General features: G+C 41.7%; 1 protein-coding gene across 4 annotated transcripts in view; it reads right to left on the bottom strand.

The window, feature by feature from the left end:
* The window catches only part of HKDC1 (hexokinase domain containing 1), a 41,307-nt gene extending 28,658 nt beyond the window's left edge, over positions 1-12,649 (bottom strand). The window contains exons 1-2 of one of the 4 annotated variants that reach the window (XM_032491539.1): positions 9,073-12,649; positions 3,764-3,926 (exon numbers count right to left, since the gene is read on the bottom strand). In XM_032491539.1, coding sequence (XP_032347430.1) covers positions 3,764-3,926; positions 9,073-9,135 — 226 coding nt within the window. In that variant the 5' untranslated portion in view covers positions 9,136-12,649. The remainder of the gene's footprint in view (positions 1-3,763; positions 3,927-9,072) is intronic. The other 3 variants (XM_032491538.1, XM_032491537.1, XM_006181174.3) reach the window with 3 other exon arrangements.
* Positions 12,650-17,389: the final 4,740 nt, after the last annotated feature.

The following is a 17,389-nucleotide window of genomic DNA, read 5'->3' as shown; positions in this document are numbered from 1 at the left end:
GGATTTATCCAGAAGGTAGTGGGGAGTCACAGAAAGTTTTAAGAAAGATTTTAACCAAGATTTGATTGAGGTTTTGGGAAAACACCTCTGGCAATAACCAGGATGGACTGAAGGATTTTATTAAAAGAGGAGGTTCTTATGCTGCAAGCCAGATTGAAGGTGACCCAGAAGACCTACTGTATTGTAATAATGTCTGCATGGACTGATTCTTTCCTCTGGCCACCAGCACCATCATCGCACTGTGGTCACCTCACCCCACCAGTGACTCAAGACCCTAGTTCACAGAAACCACACAATGTGATCCTTTTTGTGACTGTGATCCCAGGAAAAGGACTCATTGGACCTCAGCGAAGGGAGAACCTGCCCAGAAGACAACAGCAGCAGTGGGGCCATCAGAATCTTTACAGACATTATTAAGATTGTTATGACCTCCCATCATGGTGACTATAGTTAATAATATTGAATTGCATATCTGAAAGTTACTAAGAGAGTAGATCTTAAAAATTCTCACCACAAAAAAAGTTTTTTGTGACTATGTGTGGTGATGAATGTTAACTAGACTTACTGTGATCATTTCACAATATATACAAATATCGAATCAGTACGTTGTACATCTGAAATTAATGTGCTGTATGACAATTGTATCTCAACTTAAAAAATAAAAAAGAAACAATAATTTTTTTAAAAAGAAATAATCTTTCATGAGGGTGAGGCTTCCTTGACAATCTGTCTGCTGGGGACAACCCTCCAGTGACCTTTCAGCGGCTGGAGGCTGCCACAGACGCCAGGGGTTTCCTTGTCCTAAACTGCTGCCAGGGCTTGTAACTCTGCTCCGTCCCCATTTCCAAGTGCAGCATCTCCCAAAGTCACACAATGACTGAACGTGTAGCTTCCTGAAGATTCAGAATCTCCAGGGGTAAGAGGCCTGGGAAACCACGTTTAGGTATCACCCCAGGTAAGTCCTATGCTCAGGGAAGTATGGGACTTCTGTCCTAGTGCAGACCCCTCAGCCCATCAGCTGACAACACTGGGGCTCCTGGGTTCACCCCCAAGGCTCACCTTCCAGAAGGCCTAGGAAGCTGCCTGGAGACAGAGGCCAAGAAGAAAGGCAGCTGTGGTGGGGCCTACAGAATCAGTCACATTCAGATAACAAGATGGGCACTTCTGTCCCCCTTCCCTTATGACTGATGGAAGAGAAGGCACTTCTAAGGCGCAAGTAAGAGCAGTCAGTTGCAGCTCCCTGACTGAAAGGCTGGGAGGTAACTAAGCTCAATCAAGTTATCCCTTCTCAGGTAGGTTCAGATGAAAAGATGGGAAACTACAGAGTTGGAGTAGGTACACTCAGAAGGATTTCTCTGGAAATTGCATACATTTCTGAAATGGAGGCCCCAAGAGATTAGGAGAGTTTTATTTGTTTGGTTTTGTTTGTTAGTAATCAGAAATTATACCACCAGGTTGCAGGAGCTATGCAGGACTTGAGACATTTTGGAGAGTTTAAAGCATTCCTTCCTTGTGACCTCATCTGATCCTAATGACCCCACAAGTTGGTGGGACAAACTGGCCACAGCCCTTTTACTAATGAGGACAGGCGTACAGTGGTTCTGGGACTTGACAAGGTCACTTGGCTCCACAGGGACTCTGGGCCCAGGGACCTCACCATAGCTTGATCACTGGTGAGATTTATTGCGTGATGAGAGGCTCTGAGGAGACAGTGAAGAAAGGAGGTGGTGTCTCCTGGTCTGAGGAGGAGGGAATTTCTACAACTTGGTCAGTTTCACTTCTAAACCTTCCTGAAGCAGCTAGGGCCGGGAAGGCACATCCAGCCAGCAGCCTCTAGACCGTGAAAGGCCACTTTCCTTTGCTTCTGGGACACACCTCTACAAGAGGAGCCACAACACAGGAAGCCAGGAGGACTCTGACCTAGTGCTCCCTCCTCTCCATACATACACCTCATGACTCAGGTGCTTCCTCAGAATGGCCCCAGATGACCCATCAAAGACCACAGTCCCCTCAACATTCTAAAGAGCAGTGTCAGAATTGAACAGAGATTTCAAAGCAGGACTGTCTCTTTCCACAGCTTATGTTCCTCCACGGTGGTACACTGCCCATGCCACATGCCCACCCACAAGCAAGGGAACAGGCTGCTCCACCACAGTTCCCGGGGGCCTCTCAAATGGCAGAGCAAAGATACTTTGGACCAGGCATTAACCGAGGGGGGCCCAGAGCCCAGCAAGTCCAATCAAAGGTCTCTGAGAGCTCCCCAAACTTTAGTTCCTGCTCGTTCAAGAGCCCCAAAGCCCCTGCTGGAACTTGGCTGGAACACTGGGACCCTGACATTGGGGAATTCCCTTGGTCCTTAGTGCTCTCAGCTGACCTGGGGATAGCAGTTACACCACGGGGTTCTTACGGGAATTGTGTGAGGCAGTGCGTCCCTAGCACCCCAAGACCACAGAAGATGCCTGGTAGATACCAGTTCCTTTCCCTCCTATGGCCTTACCCAGAGGTTGAGAATGGAAGAGTTTGATGAAAACTCAGAGATTCCCTCTAGAGTTCTCTAGGCTGTGGTAAGGAAAATAATGGTTCTCCCAGGATGTCTATATCCTAATCCCTGGATCCTACGAGTATGTTAGGTCACATGACAAGGGGGAATTAAGGTTGCAGATAGAATCAAAATTGCTCATCAGTTGACCATGAGATTGGGAAATTATTCTGGATTATTTGAGTGGGCCTAATATAATCACAGGGGTTTTAAATATGGAAGAGGGAGGCAGAAAGATCAGAGCCAGAGATTTGAAGATGCTACACTGGGGCTTGGAGATAGAAGGGAGCATGAGCCAAAAAATGCAAGCGGCTTCTAGAAGCTGGAAAAGGCAAAAAAATGGATTCTCCCCTAGAGCCTCCAGAAGGAATGCAGCTCTGCTGACACCCTGAGTACAGCCCAGGGAGACCCATATCAAATTCTGAACTTCAGAGCTGTAAGAGTATAAATCCGTGTTATTTAAAGCTGCTAAGCCTGTGGTAACTTACTACAACAGCAATAGAAAACTAATGCGTAAGCCAACTCTTTCATTTTATAGGCAGAAAAAGTAAGGCTAAACATTCCAAAGATCACTGAGGAATGACAGAGCTGGGCCTAGAACCCAGGTTTCTTAAATTATCATTTAATATTTTTTCTACCACAACATACTATCTTCTATCACTTACTATCTAAAGCCTAGAATCTAAAGCCTAGATACCTAGGCGTAAAATGCCACTTACCATCCATTCAACAAATACTTCAGGGCCTAGTGTGCATCAAGCACCGTGCAGCGCTCAGAACACTGTGGTGAAGAAGAAATAGATCCTGCCCTCGTGAAGTGCTGGTCTAGTGGGGAGGCTCTCATACACAGCATGGGGATAGGCACTCTGACAAGCTCCTAGCCCAGCATGGGGATGCTTCCCAGATCAAGGCAATAATCTCTACACCGTGGTGGAAAAGCTAAGTGGTGTTCCCAAGGGTAAGACTGTTGGGATTCTCCAGCAGGAGGAGGAACACAATGGGTAGGGCCAAGGCAGGCAGGGAAAAAGAAAGGTGCATTTGAACTTTGGTTCAAAACTTTTGATATTGAGCCACTGGAGCATAGAGAAATGCGGAGGTCAGGGCGGGGAATGTGGAGAGAGGGCTGCAGAGATAAGCCAGGGTAAAGGAGCAAACTTCAGGCACCCATCAGCCTAGAGGGAACCAGGAGGATCATGGTCCCTGGCAGCCCATAGCCCCACTCACCTGAGCCATCTGGAATGGCCCTGACAAAGGTGGGCAACATCTTTACTGAGGCTGTGGGGTTGGTGTCCTTCCCCAGGCCCTTCTGCATTTCAGCCTGGAACCGAGCCATGATGTCCAAAAGGGTCTCATCAGAGAGCCGCATGTGATACAGGAACCTGTCCACCTGGAACGGATACCAAAGTGATCAAGATAGGCTGCTGGGGACACTTGCCCTCCATTCGAGGCTATGAATTCCCACCCCAGGCATGAAGTTGTGTTCCTGATTCTAGACAGCTTCTTATTTTAATTAAAAAAATTTTTATTGAAGTATATTCAATTAACAATGCTGTGTTCATTTCTGGTATACAGCACAGTGATTCATTTATACATACATATTCATTTTCATACTTTTTCATTATATGCCATTACAAGGTACTGAATACAGTTCCCTGTGCTACACAGTAGGACCTTGCTGTTTATCTATTTTATATATAATAGTATCTATAAATCCTGACCTCCCAATTTATCCCTCCCTACTCCATTTCCCCCTGGGAACAATGTTTGTCCTCTATGTCTGTGAGTCTGTATCTGTTTTGTAAGTTCATTTGCCTTTTTTTTTTTTTTTTAAAGATTCCACATATTAAGTGGTATCATATGCTAGTTTTCTTTCTCTTTCTGGCTTATTTCACTTAGTATGACAATCTCCAGGCCCATCCATATTGCTGCAAATGGCATTATTTTATTCTCTTTTATGGCTGAGAAGTATTCCATTGTGTGTGTATGTATGTATGTATGTATGTATGTATGTGTGTATATATATATATACCACACCTTCCTTATCCAGTCACCTGAGGGACAGCTACTTGATGTGGATTCCCAAAGGTTCCTTGCCTAACCCCTCATCGAGCTGAGGACAAGATGGGGAGTTAGAAGAACAGAATGGAATGGAAGGCTGCGGAGGTGGAGACTTATTCTGAAGCACAAGCTCTGAGGGAAAAATGATTACCCCATTTTTTTCTGACGGGACAATGGAGGGGCAAAACTAGGAAGAATTCAGTTTCTAATTCCTAGTTCAACGCCCTCACAGTTGTCTCATTGCCCTTACACTAGAAAAGAATAGCTATAGCTTAAACCTTAAATTCCTAAACACGGAAGCTTTCTTTTATCCAGTAATAACAGTATATATTCAGACACGTCTCCCTTTGTTTAGTGGCTGCTAGAAAGCTCAGAACTAAATTCAGTTTCCAAGTGCTATCTCTACAGTCCAGTGCTTAAATTTCCATTCTGTTTTTAATTGAGGTTGTTTTAATTAAGATAAAGTTTAATTTTTAAAGCTAGCCCAAATTGCTATGGGAAATGAGTGCCTGTCACTCAAATAACCAGGAAATTGTGGCAAAGGACCACTGCTCCAATGGAGGAAAGTGATAAAAATCACTATGGCTGTGAGCAGTCCATGTGAAGGTAATATGTCACATCATATTACCTTCCTCCCCATGCTAATGCTAATCATTTGGAGCTGGCAGCCTGGATTCCCAGGGCTCACTGGGATGGATTATCAGGAGGAGGGACAGTGGCACAGGCACCCTGTATTTGCCACCCCGTTTTATATACTGAACAGCGTCTCCACCCATCCAGGTCACAAGGCGGCTTGATCTTGGCACATTCCTGCAAGTAATTGCTCTCCCACACTCTTATCTAAGGCTAAGAACATTTATTGTAGTCTGCAATGTGCTTTCATGTATGTCACCTCATCTAATCTCTGAAACATCCTTTTGAGGCAACCAGGTAAGGCCAAAATTATTGCCCCTAATTGAGAGATGAAGACTCCAAGGCTCAGAGCTGTTAAGTAGCATTAGGAGAGCCATAGGAAGTGGTAGCACTGGGACTATAATGCAGTCTCCACATTCCTTGTTACGTGGCCTGAGTTTGCTTCATAGCTTCATGTGCGACCCACAAGCCCAACAGACAAATTATAGCAAAGCCCAGGGGTCACATGACCTTTATCATAGGACAGGTACCCAACCATCAGGCCTAGAGGACAGGCATCCCAGCTCAGTCCAGGGCCACTAAGCCACTGAGGTGGTCCATGGCTCCCAGGACTTGGGGGCCAGAGAGAGGCCGGAAAACCATCAGAGAGCCATTAACAAAAGAGGACAATTGGGCTTTCAGCATATTTGAGAAGATAGGATGGAACCAGGTCAAGCTTCATTAAGGGCTTCCTGTTCACCCTTAGTCTGTTTATGACTAATTGGTTGGCACAGCCACATACACAGAGAAAACCGACAGAAGGGACGTGACCCAAGTAATTGGGGCTTGGGGAAGGGTGAGATACGCTACACGGGAACTAAACTTGCTCCTTTATCACCCCAAGGCCCCCCACACAGTGCCCATAAACGTACTGCTCATTTTTGCTCAGCCCCAGAGTATAAAGAACTTCTCGAGGCATCCATAGCACCATCCCTCGTAAAGGGAAGTAATGGTTTTGAGGCCCTTCTGGGGTCGTCTGTGAGTTGTAGTTTAACAGAGTCATTCAGGACTTTGGATTACTACTCCTGCTGTTGCAATAAGTTAAAGTTATGTCAGACAAAAATGTCACCTTATTATAGGTTTCTTGTCTAGCCTTTCTATCTTCCACAACACCTGGAACAGTAGCTAGAAGGGAAGAATGACACATAGGTTGGGACAAAAAGGTTGCGTTTTAAATCCAAACAGGTGATTTGAGGCCTATTGGCCTCACAAGGCACACAAGTTGCAGGTGCAGGGGAGGGTACTTGAGTTGTAGAAAACCATGTCCTACTTTTGGAGTGACTCACAAACCATAACATGGGATATCTTCTAAACAAAAGAGCCAACAAGCATCACAGTTAATGTAGGAAGAGTAGAATCAAAAATGTGAGCTTAGAGCTGCTGAATTACGGCATGAATGAGTACTGTGTGTGAATGTGGGAGCCAGAAGGGACTTAAGAGATTACTTAGTCCAAAGGTCCCATATAATGAATCAAGTCATAAAATGGCTCAACTCTTTGACCCAGTGATTTCACTTCTGGAAATCTACCCTTGAGAAATAATCCCAAAGACAAAGTACATTAAATACATACCAATGTTTATCTCAGCAATACCTTCATTGTTAAAAATGAAAGTGGCTAAATGCCCAACAAGAGGGAAAAGGTAAATTGTTCAAGTTGACTGAATATTAGAAAGATATTAAAATAATTATGGAGAAATGTACACCAGTGGTTACAATACAACAATAGGTGAAGGATATAAGATTCTGAATTGTACATACAATATAACTATAAAAACATCCAGGATTAAAAAAAGACTACAAGGGCTTCCACATGGTAAATATGTCAGTGTTTGTGAAAGAGGTGGGTGGGATTAAAGGTAACATTTCCACTTTTCATAATGTTGACTTATTAAACTGTAAAAAGCACACAAGGGAAAATCTAACCAGTCCTTCTTTTATGAATGGACAACCTGCAGGTCAGTGACCAGACTCAGCCCAATGTTATCAATAGGTCAAATAATGTCAACATATGGAATTGGAAAAGAAGCTGTAGAGGTAGTTTCTCCTTTCTTTTTCTTTTTCTTTCTCTTTTTCTTCTTTCCTTCCTTCTTGTTTTGTTTTGCTTTTGTTTTGATGTTGGTATAGGGAGGTTTTAAAAAACTGTTCCAGAATCTAAATAGTAACCCTCACAGGCAAGTGGGGCCCAGGATCTTGACAACTCTGGAGTCAGGAAGCACAGAAACTAAGGAGGGGACTGGCTACCTGAGCGGGACAGAGGAAGAGCTCATGCCTTTTGACCAGGTGTGCTTTCACCATAAGTAGAAGTGAATGAGTTGGTGTTCTCAGAACGTGTGACTCATCCCAGCAACTCATAAACCAGCCTCCCTGGCTAGGTCACTCACTCAAGGTGGCTGCGTACTGCTCCAGACTACTCCTGCTCAGCTCACTCTCAGGAGCTTTCTTGCTTTCCCTGGGGAGACGGAGGGGTCAACTCCAAGCCTTGACAAAGGCTGACCCTCCTCCCACAAGGACCTGAAACAGATCAGAGGAGGCTGTGTATCCTGCCTCCTGGACGTGCACCTGGGCTGGTGGACAAACATGTCCAGCTTGATTCTAGGGTGTATCTGAAGGTTAACCACCACAAAGGGGCAAGGATATGAAACTAATCTGCAGAACCAAAGGTGTAAAGTTTGTAAAGACTCCCCCTTCGGGACTGGGGAGACACCATGCAGGTTGCTTCTTTACTAAGAGGTCTTAAGCAATGCTGTATAGAACTTTTCCTTAGGAAGTCAGTAGAGGGGTCTGTGAATCTAATCAACAAATGAAAATTAAGACAGCTTAACTCTGATTGACTTACAGTATTTTAAGATTTGCTACTGTAACCCAACTCTAATGAACTCTCTCTAATGAATGTAGTGGGAGTTTATCTCACCCAGCAAAGTAGGGGTCCCAGGGGTCATGCTTTCTTTCTTTCAGTCTGAAAAGCCAAGAGGCATCAAGACACAATAAAAACAAAATTAAAATTAAAAATAAAAATAAAAAAGACACAATGGAAAGGATACTGGGAAGGAGTTAGAGACGAGTTTAATCCTCACTCCACCTTAAATACTTGTGTAATCTTGGCTAAATCCACCTACTGTTATCTATAAATTGAGGGAGGCCAGTGCCCAGGGCCCTGCCACTGGTAGCTGGTGTGGCTACAGTGGCAGGCAGGGCTCCTGCCTTCCTCAATGTTGAGGGCCCCCAGTTGAGTCTTGGCAACTTATCACCAGCCCACCTTAGAATGAATTTTATAGACAGATTTCTTGGGCAAAGTGGTGAAATAATGCACATCATTAAGGGCACACCATTCGCAAACAGCACGTGCCAATAATACACATTTTGATTATTGTATGTGAAAGCTCACATCCCTCTTGGTGTCCATATTTATATTCTTTCAAGCACGTGAAAAATCGTGAATTACTTTAAAAGTTCTCACGTTTTCTTTAAAAATGACTCTCCTCTCCTTTGTAGCCTTTCCCCTCAAATATCCCTCACATCAAACACAATCGTCATCAAGCTTTCTAAAGACTTTTTCCTCGTCCCCTTCCTGTCTGATATCTGCCGGGAAGTCCAGGTGAAATTCAAAGCTCAGGACAGTACGCCCAGCCTGCGGGAGATTTACTTCCTCTTCCCCCTCCCCCTCTATGAGCCCTGTACTGCCCCTGTGCTTCTTGCATCTTTCCTAATAAGCTCTCTTAAGTCCTTTTGCACCTAGGCACAGGATTGGTGAGCTCTATCAGTGAAGACTGAACCTAGATCTCTCAGCTTGGTGAGTCCTTACCTTCTTGATCTGATCTTCCTTCAGTTTGGTGAAGTAAAATGCCATCAGGTGTACCGCAAACATTTTTCCCAAGTTTGGTTTCTTCTGAGATGAGCAGAGACTTCTGTGCAGTGTTTACTCCCACGTCTCCAGAGCGCTGCCCACTTCCAGCTCAAGCCAGAGACCTCCGGGGAACTAGGTGCTACAGATTAAATACTTCCAGGCTGCTTAGTTCAATGATTAAACTTCGCCCCCTCTCTCTGGTCCCTCCCTCCGGCACACACTTGATTGTCTAATAGGAGGCTCAGGATGGTAGCTGAGGGTGGGTGGAGGGCAGGCAGGGGATGAGTGGCTTGACTCCTTGAGAATCGGGTGCCACAAAATCCTGTTGCTAAGCAACACTCTCAAGCCAGTGCCCCACCAAGCCCACTCAGCCGAGGAAAATCTCCTGAGAAGTTGGGCGTTAAACAAAGCCAAGTTTCAACCAAGCTGAGCTGCTCTGTAAATGCCCAGTCTCAGGCTTTTCTCTTTAGTCTTTTTCTTCTCAAGCCAGGGATATAACTCCTGACTCCCTGCTCCTCTCTAGCACCATCTTAAGACTAAGCATTGCCCTGGTCAGGGAGATTGCAAGAATGTTGGGGCAAGTTCCTGTTTGTGACAGGTCAGATTTCTTTGCTAACAGCCCACGGTAACGGAAAAAAGTCAGTAAGTTTTATCAGTTCACAATGGTAAGCCAGAAAACCTTGATTTTGTAGGTAATAAAACAAAACAAAACAAAAAAATCCATGACAAAGAATGAACTGAAGTCACCTGTACTCATTGGAAAGCTGCTGCTGGAGAGGAAAATGGAAGTTACAGAGGGAAGGTGTCTCAGGCCACTAGGATATTCGGCTCACTCTCTCATCTCACGCCTCCCACCTGATGTGAGAAGGGCCCACAAAGGGGCCAATGTATGGGTACAACAGACCTTGCACTCTTCCCAGAGTCACTGGTCAGCTAACGAAATCAACAACAACAACAACACTGTTAACAGCAGCTGACATGGATGAAGCACTTGCTATTTTCATTTTATAAATGAGAAAACTGAGGCCTAGAAAGGTTAATTTACTCAAAATCACAAAGCTTGTAAATCGTACAGTAAGGAATCACACCCAGGAGTTTCATTTCAGGGTGCAGCTCTTAACCAATACATAATATTGCCTCTTTTCTTTTTCCATGCAATAGATACTCAATTAAGAACTACTACAAGCAGCAGCATTCTGCTGGGTTTTATTGTCAAGAATTCCAACTACAGTTGACCCTTGAACAACATGGGTTTGAACTGCATAGGTCCATTTATATGTGAATTTTTTTCAATAGTAAATACTTCAGTACTACATGATCCAGGGTTGACTGAAACAGCCCACAGATGTGGAATCACAGATTCAGAGGAAATGCATATACAGAGGACAGACTATAAGTTACAGGCGGATTTTTGACTGTGTGTAAGGTCAGGCGCCCCTAACCTCTGAGTTGTTTAAGGGTCAATAGTACTTGGAAAACTAAACACAAACATATCACTTCAACAGGATCTTCCCGGGGTTGGGGGGTGGCAAATGAAGAAATTCCTGAATATAACTCCCAAATACTAATCAAATGCTTCCTAAAATTAGCAACTAATCTGATGTCATTGAAGGTCAGCTGGGCACCCCAATGTTTCTCCACTCCTCTAGGTAATTGCTCTATAGTACAAGGGGGAAAATGAGCTTTTTCTCCTCAGCTTAGCAGCCTCAGCTTTGTATGCTTTTCCACTGCATAATCTCATTAATCAAGCCAATTACCAGACAATTGCCTGGCAAGGGAACCTTCAACAGCTGTCTCTTCAGAAACCACTGATTCTCCAATCAGTGTTCTTTACCCATCCACCATGTGGATGAGCCACTGGAAGTCTAGCATAAGCCCAGAGTGCTTGATTAAAATTATTCCAGATGCTTTTCTCAGACTGATATAAAACTGTCTCCCAGATTGAGAAACACTAACCTTTGCAGTCTGTTTACCCCTCAGGCTATGAACTCTTTTAGCTCCTTTACTTTGTCGTTTCTACAAGCAAGCAAAGGTTAATCTTTAATTGTTGACATTATTCAATTCCCCAACCCATGTGGAATTGTTGGTATTCTGAAAAAGACGTGCTGTGCCTGAGTCTGCTCTGGATGAGGATAACATCCTGCGCAGGTGACCTGCCCACAAGTGATAACAGTACTTGCCTTAACTCCTTTATTTAAATAGTAACCTCTGAGGTGCAGTATGGCACCAAGGTCACTGATTTACTCAACATAGGGATAAGAGGTTACAAGGGCCTGTGGACAAAAGGATACAAAGCTGTAACCAAAGATCTCTGTAATCTTACGGTTGTTTTCATGCAGCCTTTGGAAATTTAATTAGGCAAATGACACCAGAGGATTTGCATCTGTTCTATCATTCCATCTTAAATCTAAGTACATCAGCATCTACATTCCAGGTGTGAGTTAGCCAACTGAGCTGAGACACTTAATGATTATAGAGGTCACATGTATTTGGCATCATCTAGCTCAGCCCCCTCACTTTATAAAGACAAAATATAATTTGATTATTTTACCATTCTTCATCTGATTATTCCAGTTCAACCACTGGAATTTTTCACCCTTATTAAAGCTCTATGTAGCTATTCAAAGATATATAAGTCTTACAAGCACTTAGATTTTGCTTAAGAACATCCATTTCAGGATTGGCACTGCTAAGTGACATTTTACTTAAAGTGTATCACCTGTCTGGCCCAAATCTTCCATGTAAGAAGGGAAACTCACATCTACAGACATCTCTATTTCCATAGAGCTCTTCCTTATGGGAAAGCCTAAAGATAATATCTGCTTTCCTGTAAGTACTAAGCACAGTAGGAGGACAAGAAGTCCAATAGAATTTACCTACTGTTTAGTAAACACTTGTATAATATTTACTAGGTGTTTTACAATACTAATTCCCATAGTGACTATCATTTTCTTCGCTTTACAGATAAGAGAAACTGAGGCACAGGGCTCAACTGGTACATGATGCAATGATATTTGAATGCAGGTAGTGTGGCTGCAGAATCCATGCTTACCTACAGTGCTACACTGGTTCTCACTAACCTGGAAGCAAAGCACAGGATATATAGGACCTAAGCTAGGAAAACTGGCCCACAGGAAAGTGCATGGGCCCTGGGTTCCCGCCCTGGCTCTGCCCCAACTAAACACAAAGGCTCCAAGTTCATATCTGTACAGGGTTCACAGCTCCCTCAGTGGTCATTTGGAGAAAGAAAGTAAATGAGATCACATAAGAGAAGTCATGTGGCCTACAGTGGGCCTCTGACTAGGGACCCCTTCTTAAAACCGTTATTTCATCTCATCCCATTTGGTCTCTTACGATAAGAAAATGCATGCAGTCCTTTCAGTACCTTCAGTAAAACAACCTTAAACCATGATATCACATATGTAGAATCTGGAAAATAAAATAAATTAGTGAATACAACAGAAAAGAAATATACTCACAGATATAAAAGACAAGCTAGTGGTTACCAGTGGGAAGAAGGAAGGGGGAGGGGCAAGAGAAGGGTAGAGGATTAAGAGGTGCAAACTACTATGTATAAAATAAATAAGGCAGAAGGATATATTGTACAGCACAGGGAATATAGCCAATATTTTATAATAATTACAAATGGAATATAACCTTTAGAAATTGTGAAACACTCTGTTGCATACCTGAAACTTAAATAATATTGTAAATCAACTATACTTTAATAATAAATAAATAAATAAACTTGAAACAACTTAAAAAAAAAAATCACTGTAAACCGTTAGAAGGTACCAGTTCCATCTCCTGGAATTATAGAAACAGTTAGGAATTTTATAAATGTTTACTCCTGTTACTAAAGGAAACCGATCTTGAATTTTGTCCCTTTTTAAAAAAATACGTCCAAATTTAGGTTGTCCATAATATAAATCAGTCTGACTTGCTGGTATTCCATTTGCCGCAAAAGAATAAGAAGGAGAGTGTGTGAAAGAGCAAACTGCCATAAAAGGAAGTCAACGTAGAAACTTCCAAACCCTGCCAGCAGTTACAGTTACTATGGTGTCTCCACGGGAACAACCACAAGTGAAGCAGAAATGTTAACTTCAGCAAGTTTCAAAAGAATACTACTGATAGTTTTTTATAGCTTTATTCCTGACCCAAGAGCAGTCAGGGAACACTCATGAAGAAATGAGCATGTATATTAACTATATTTCAATAAAAAGTAATTAATTAATTTTTTAAAGGGTGCGTATTATGTAGATAAATAATACCTTAGTAAATTTGATACTTTTAAGGGAAAAAAGAAAGAAATCAATTGCATACATTAATTTTTTTATCATAACTGTACATTAAATTAAGAGCTGTATTTGCAAAATACATATCAAGGAGAAACAAGTCATATAAGGAAAGGCAGTTCACATGGCTTTTTAGCATTTTTCAGAGTAATTACAATCTCAGTTGCACAAAATAGCAAACTTGACCCCTGGCTAAGCGTTGCATAAACCCACAAAGACAAGAGAGCTTAACATAATTTTGGAAGACTGAAAGCTGACAGAGAAGTAATAGCTTAGTGGAGGATACACTGATACCTAAGTGCCTGGAGGCAGTGATTCTGCTGAGAAATGAGCAATGACACCCGTAATTCTAGAAATGCTCAGGAATTAGAGACCCTTAGGAAAGTAAGAGGCAAGATACAGAGCCAAAAAAAAAAAAAAAAAAAAAAAGAGAGAGATTGGCTAATGTGATCCAACAATCCCACTCCTAGGCATATATCCAGAGAAAACTCTAATTTGAAAAGATACATGCACCCCAATGTTCACAGCAGTACTATTTACAATAGCCAAGACATGGAGGCAACCTAAATGTCCATCAACAGATGACTAGATAAAGTTGTGGTACATAAATACAATGGAATACTATTCAGCCATAAAAAGAATGAAATAATGCCATTTGCAGACACATGGATGGACCTAGAGATGTCACACTAATAAGTCAGAGAAAGACAGATATATATCACTTACATGTGGAATCTAATAAAAGGGCACAAATATATTTACAAAACATAAACAGACTCATAGACATAAAAAATAAACTTATGGTTAGCAAAGGGGAATGAGAGGGGCAGGGATAAATTAGTAGTTTGGGACTAGCAGATACAAACTATGAACAAAACAGATAAACAGCAAGGTCCTACTGCATAGCACAGGGAACTATATTCAATGGCTTATAATGACCTACAATGGAAAAGAACACATATATATGTATATCTGAATCACTATGTATGAACCAACAACATTGTAAGTCAACTATACTTCAATTAAAAAAAAAGAGAGATTGTCTAAAAAAAAAAGAAAAGCAATTAGGACCCAGGTGTGCCCCTCTACCTAGAGCAATGGGTGACCAACCCATCCCCACCCCTACAGAATTGGTGTCTATTCTCTGGAGACACTTGAACCCAGCAGCTTTATTGGCAAAACAGGCCTTCAGATAGTTAGATATTTTCAGGAAAAGATTTTATAAACCCAAATTCTTGCATCTCCTCATCTAGAAAGGCAATAAAATCATTAAAGGTGACATCTACTTGACCATTAAGGAGAGCTGTCTTACAAAACTACATGGCTTTTAGCATCCCGCCCATTCAGTTATACATACTGAGCGCTGTACTTAAATCCCTGATGAGCCAGGTATGTCAAAGCTTACAGCAAATTCATCACTAAACAGGTGTCTGACTGTTTCTCTAACGCCTTTTCCTAGATACCTGAAGGGATAAGGTCTTTCTTTTCAGACATTCTCAAATTTCTTGTTTTTACTGGGTTTAGCTTCATCTTGGTATACATTTCTGTGTTGTATTCCTCTCTCACAAAAATGACTGTCTCTCTTTGAGGTCCAAGAACTTAGGAACAAATACACCCCTCCTACCAAGATTGCCACCATGAACCAAGCCAACATCCTGGTGATGCAGCCCTTGGATGCTGCTGGGGGTCTCCTTCTGCTCCCACCTTAAAGGCTGCCGGGGCCCCATAACCCGGGACAGATTGGCATGATAGGCAGGGACAGTGCAACACCCACAGTTCAGCAGGAAGTCGATAAGGAATATGAGACCCTCGTTTCAAAGATTTGTCACTGCCAGTCTGCCCCGGGGGAATGCTGGGCCAAGTGATGTCCTTCAAAGTCCAACGACCCCCATTCCTGGGCTCTCAGATGTCTGACATTCTCCACTGGGCGTATTTCCCCTAACAAATAACTAATAGGCCAGGTGATGCCTACTTTATCAGAGTTATAAACCCTATCGCCCTTCACAGACCCTAAACCTCTTACCTCACCTACAACCAGAGACTTGTGCACCAGCCGATCAGGCACCTTGTGACCCGACCTTATAGAAGGCCCCAATAACTGGCCCTTGGTGCTCACACAGGCACCTCTGGTCTGTGTGGCCTGCTGTTGTCTATGACAGCATACTCCTAATAAACTTCTTTCTATTCCCATTAAAAAAAAAAAAAAAAAGAACATGTGAAAATACATGAGTGTTTGTATTAAAGATTAAATAACAGGAGGCAGAACTGATAATTCAACTGGAAATCATTTAAGTGAATTTCTACATATAATTGAGTAAAAAGTCATGGTATATGGACCAGGTGATGATGAAATTAAACCACTGTCCAGAATTTAGGAGAACGAGTCATTGGAGGTTTTATTTTCCCCATCATCTCAAGGTAGAGACACTTCTAGTGGCTAAAAGCCTCCAAGTAAAGGCCAGCACTGAAAGCATGTATTTTCTAAGAACTTGGGACTGTCAGCTATTAGAATGCCAACATTTTCACAGGAAGCAACAAAATTCTTACCTTCTTTCTGCCTCAATGACATATTCCTCTTTATCCTTCTGAATTCTGACTCTCTTTCTTTTCTTTTCTTTTTTTTTTTTTATTTTTTGAGTTATAGTCATTTTACTCCCTTTCTTTTCAAATATGTATCTAAATCTCTTCTCAGATGTAGACATTACATTGTTTGTTACTCTTCTTTTCAAAATGAAAAAGCAACTATCAAATAATAATAGGGCTCTAAAAAATGACAACTGTGATAGAGAAAATTTAAATTACAATAGATTAACAACAAAGTTGGAGAAATCGCCTAGAAAGTAGTATAAAAGTCATGAAAATTTTAAATAAGTCAAAAAAATTTTTACATACAGCTTTAACAACAAAAAATAATAATAGCTATATCAAGAGAGAAGTGAAGAAAAGAAATGATTGAAAGGTAACTCCTCACTTAACATAACAGGAAATTAGTACCTAATGTTTTAAAATGATGACTCGAGATGTGTATTATGCAGTCAATGAGGTAAATTTTAGAATAGAGAAGAGAATTGAAAGTGCTTATGTCTGGTTTTTAAATCTGTATACCGCTTTGACAAAAATTAATTTTTAAAAAATGGCTTAAGCTTATTCAGCTTATGTATATAGAGTTAGAGGTAAGTTAATGTACAGAAGTGTGGCTTAGAGGAAAGTTATTTCTAAGTAAGCTTTGTTTTGAATTTATATTCAAAATACTTACACGCAGAGAGAATTGTATGGACAGCATGTGGTCAACATCCATCTATCAGTTTTTAAAGAACAACAATGATAATGAAAATGTAGCTGTTAAGAGAAAAGAATAAGACAATTTATGAACATTACAAATTATTTAAGGAATTTAAAATAGATACATGATCTCAACCTAATAACAAGCATTTGAGAAAAAAAGACTTTCCAGCAGGGAAATTATCAGTCTCACTATACTTTACAGGTGTGTCAAACAGCAGTTCAAAGTAGTCTTTGAGGTTACAAGTCTTTCCCAAGCCTCTACAAGAACCAGGAGCTTTTCCAGGGCCTAGAATAGTTGGGAGCACATGATATTGAATCTCTGGGGAGACTGTATAAGAGTGTAGACTTAAAGGACCACATTCAAAATTATCTCCTCAACCCAAATTTGCCAAATTAGCAAAACTCAGCGTCTTAAACTCAGTCCTCAAAGCTGAATCCTACTTAGAAAGCTTATTTTCCCCCCTTCTCTGGCATTTTTGCCCATAAAGACTATTGTTTATCATCTGTGTGGAATTGCCCCACTGGGTTAAGTGACAGGCTTTCAGAAGTATGTTTATAAACATTGCTATCTCTGTTCCAGTTTATGTATTTTTATAGCATTGAAATAGAGAGAAATAGCGTAATTCATTTATCCATTTGCTTGTCTCTTAGGAAACCACAACTTGCCATCATACCCTCGTAGGTCTGTTTTGAAC

This window comes from Camelus ferus, chromosome 11, assembly GCF_009834535.1.
Source record: "Camelus ferus isolate YT-003-E chromosome 11, BCGSAC_Cfer_1.0, whole genome shotgun sequence".
NCBI classification, from domain to species: domain Eukaryota; kingdom Metazoa; phylum Chordata; class Mammalia; order Artiodactyla; family Camelidae; genus Camelus; species Camelus ferus.
Note: the sequence above shows the minus strand (reverse complement) of the source record. Positions and strands in the feature narration are given on the sequence as shown.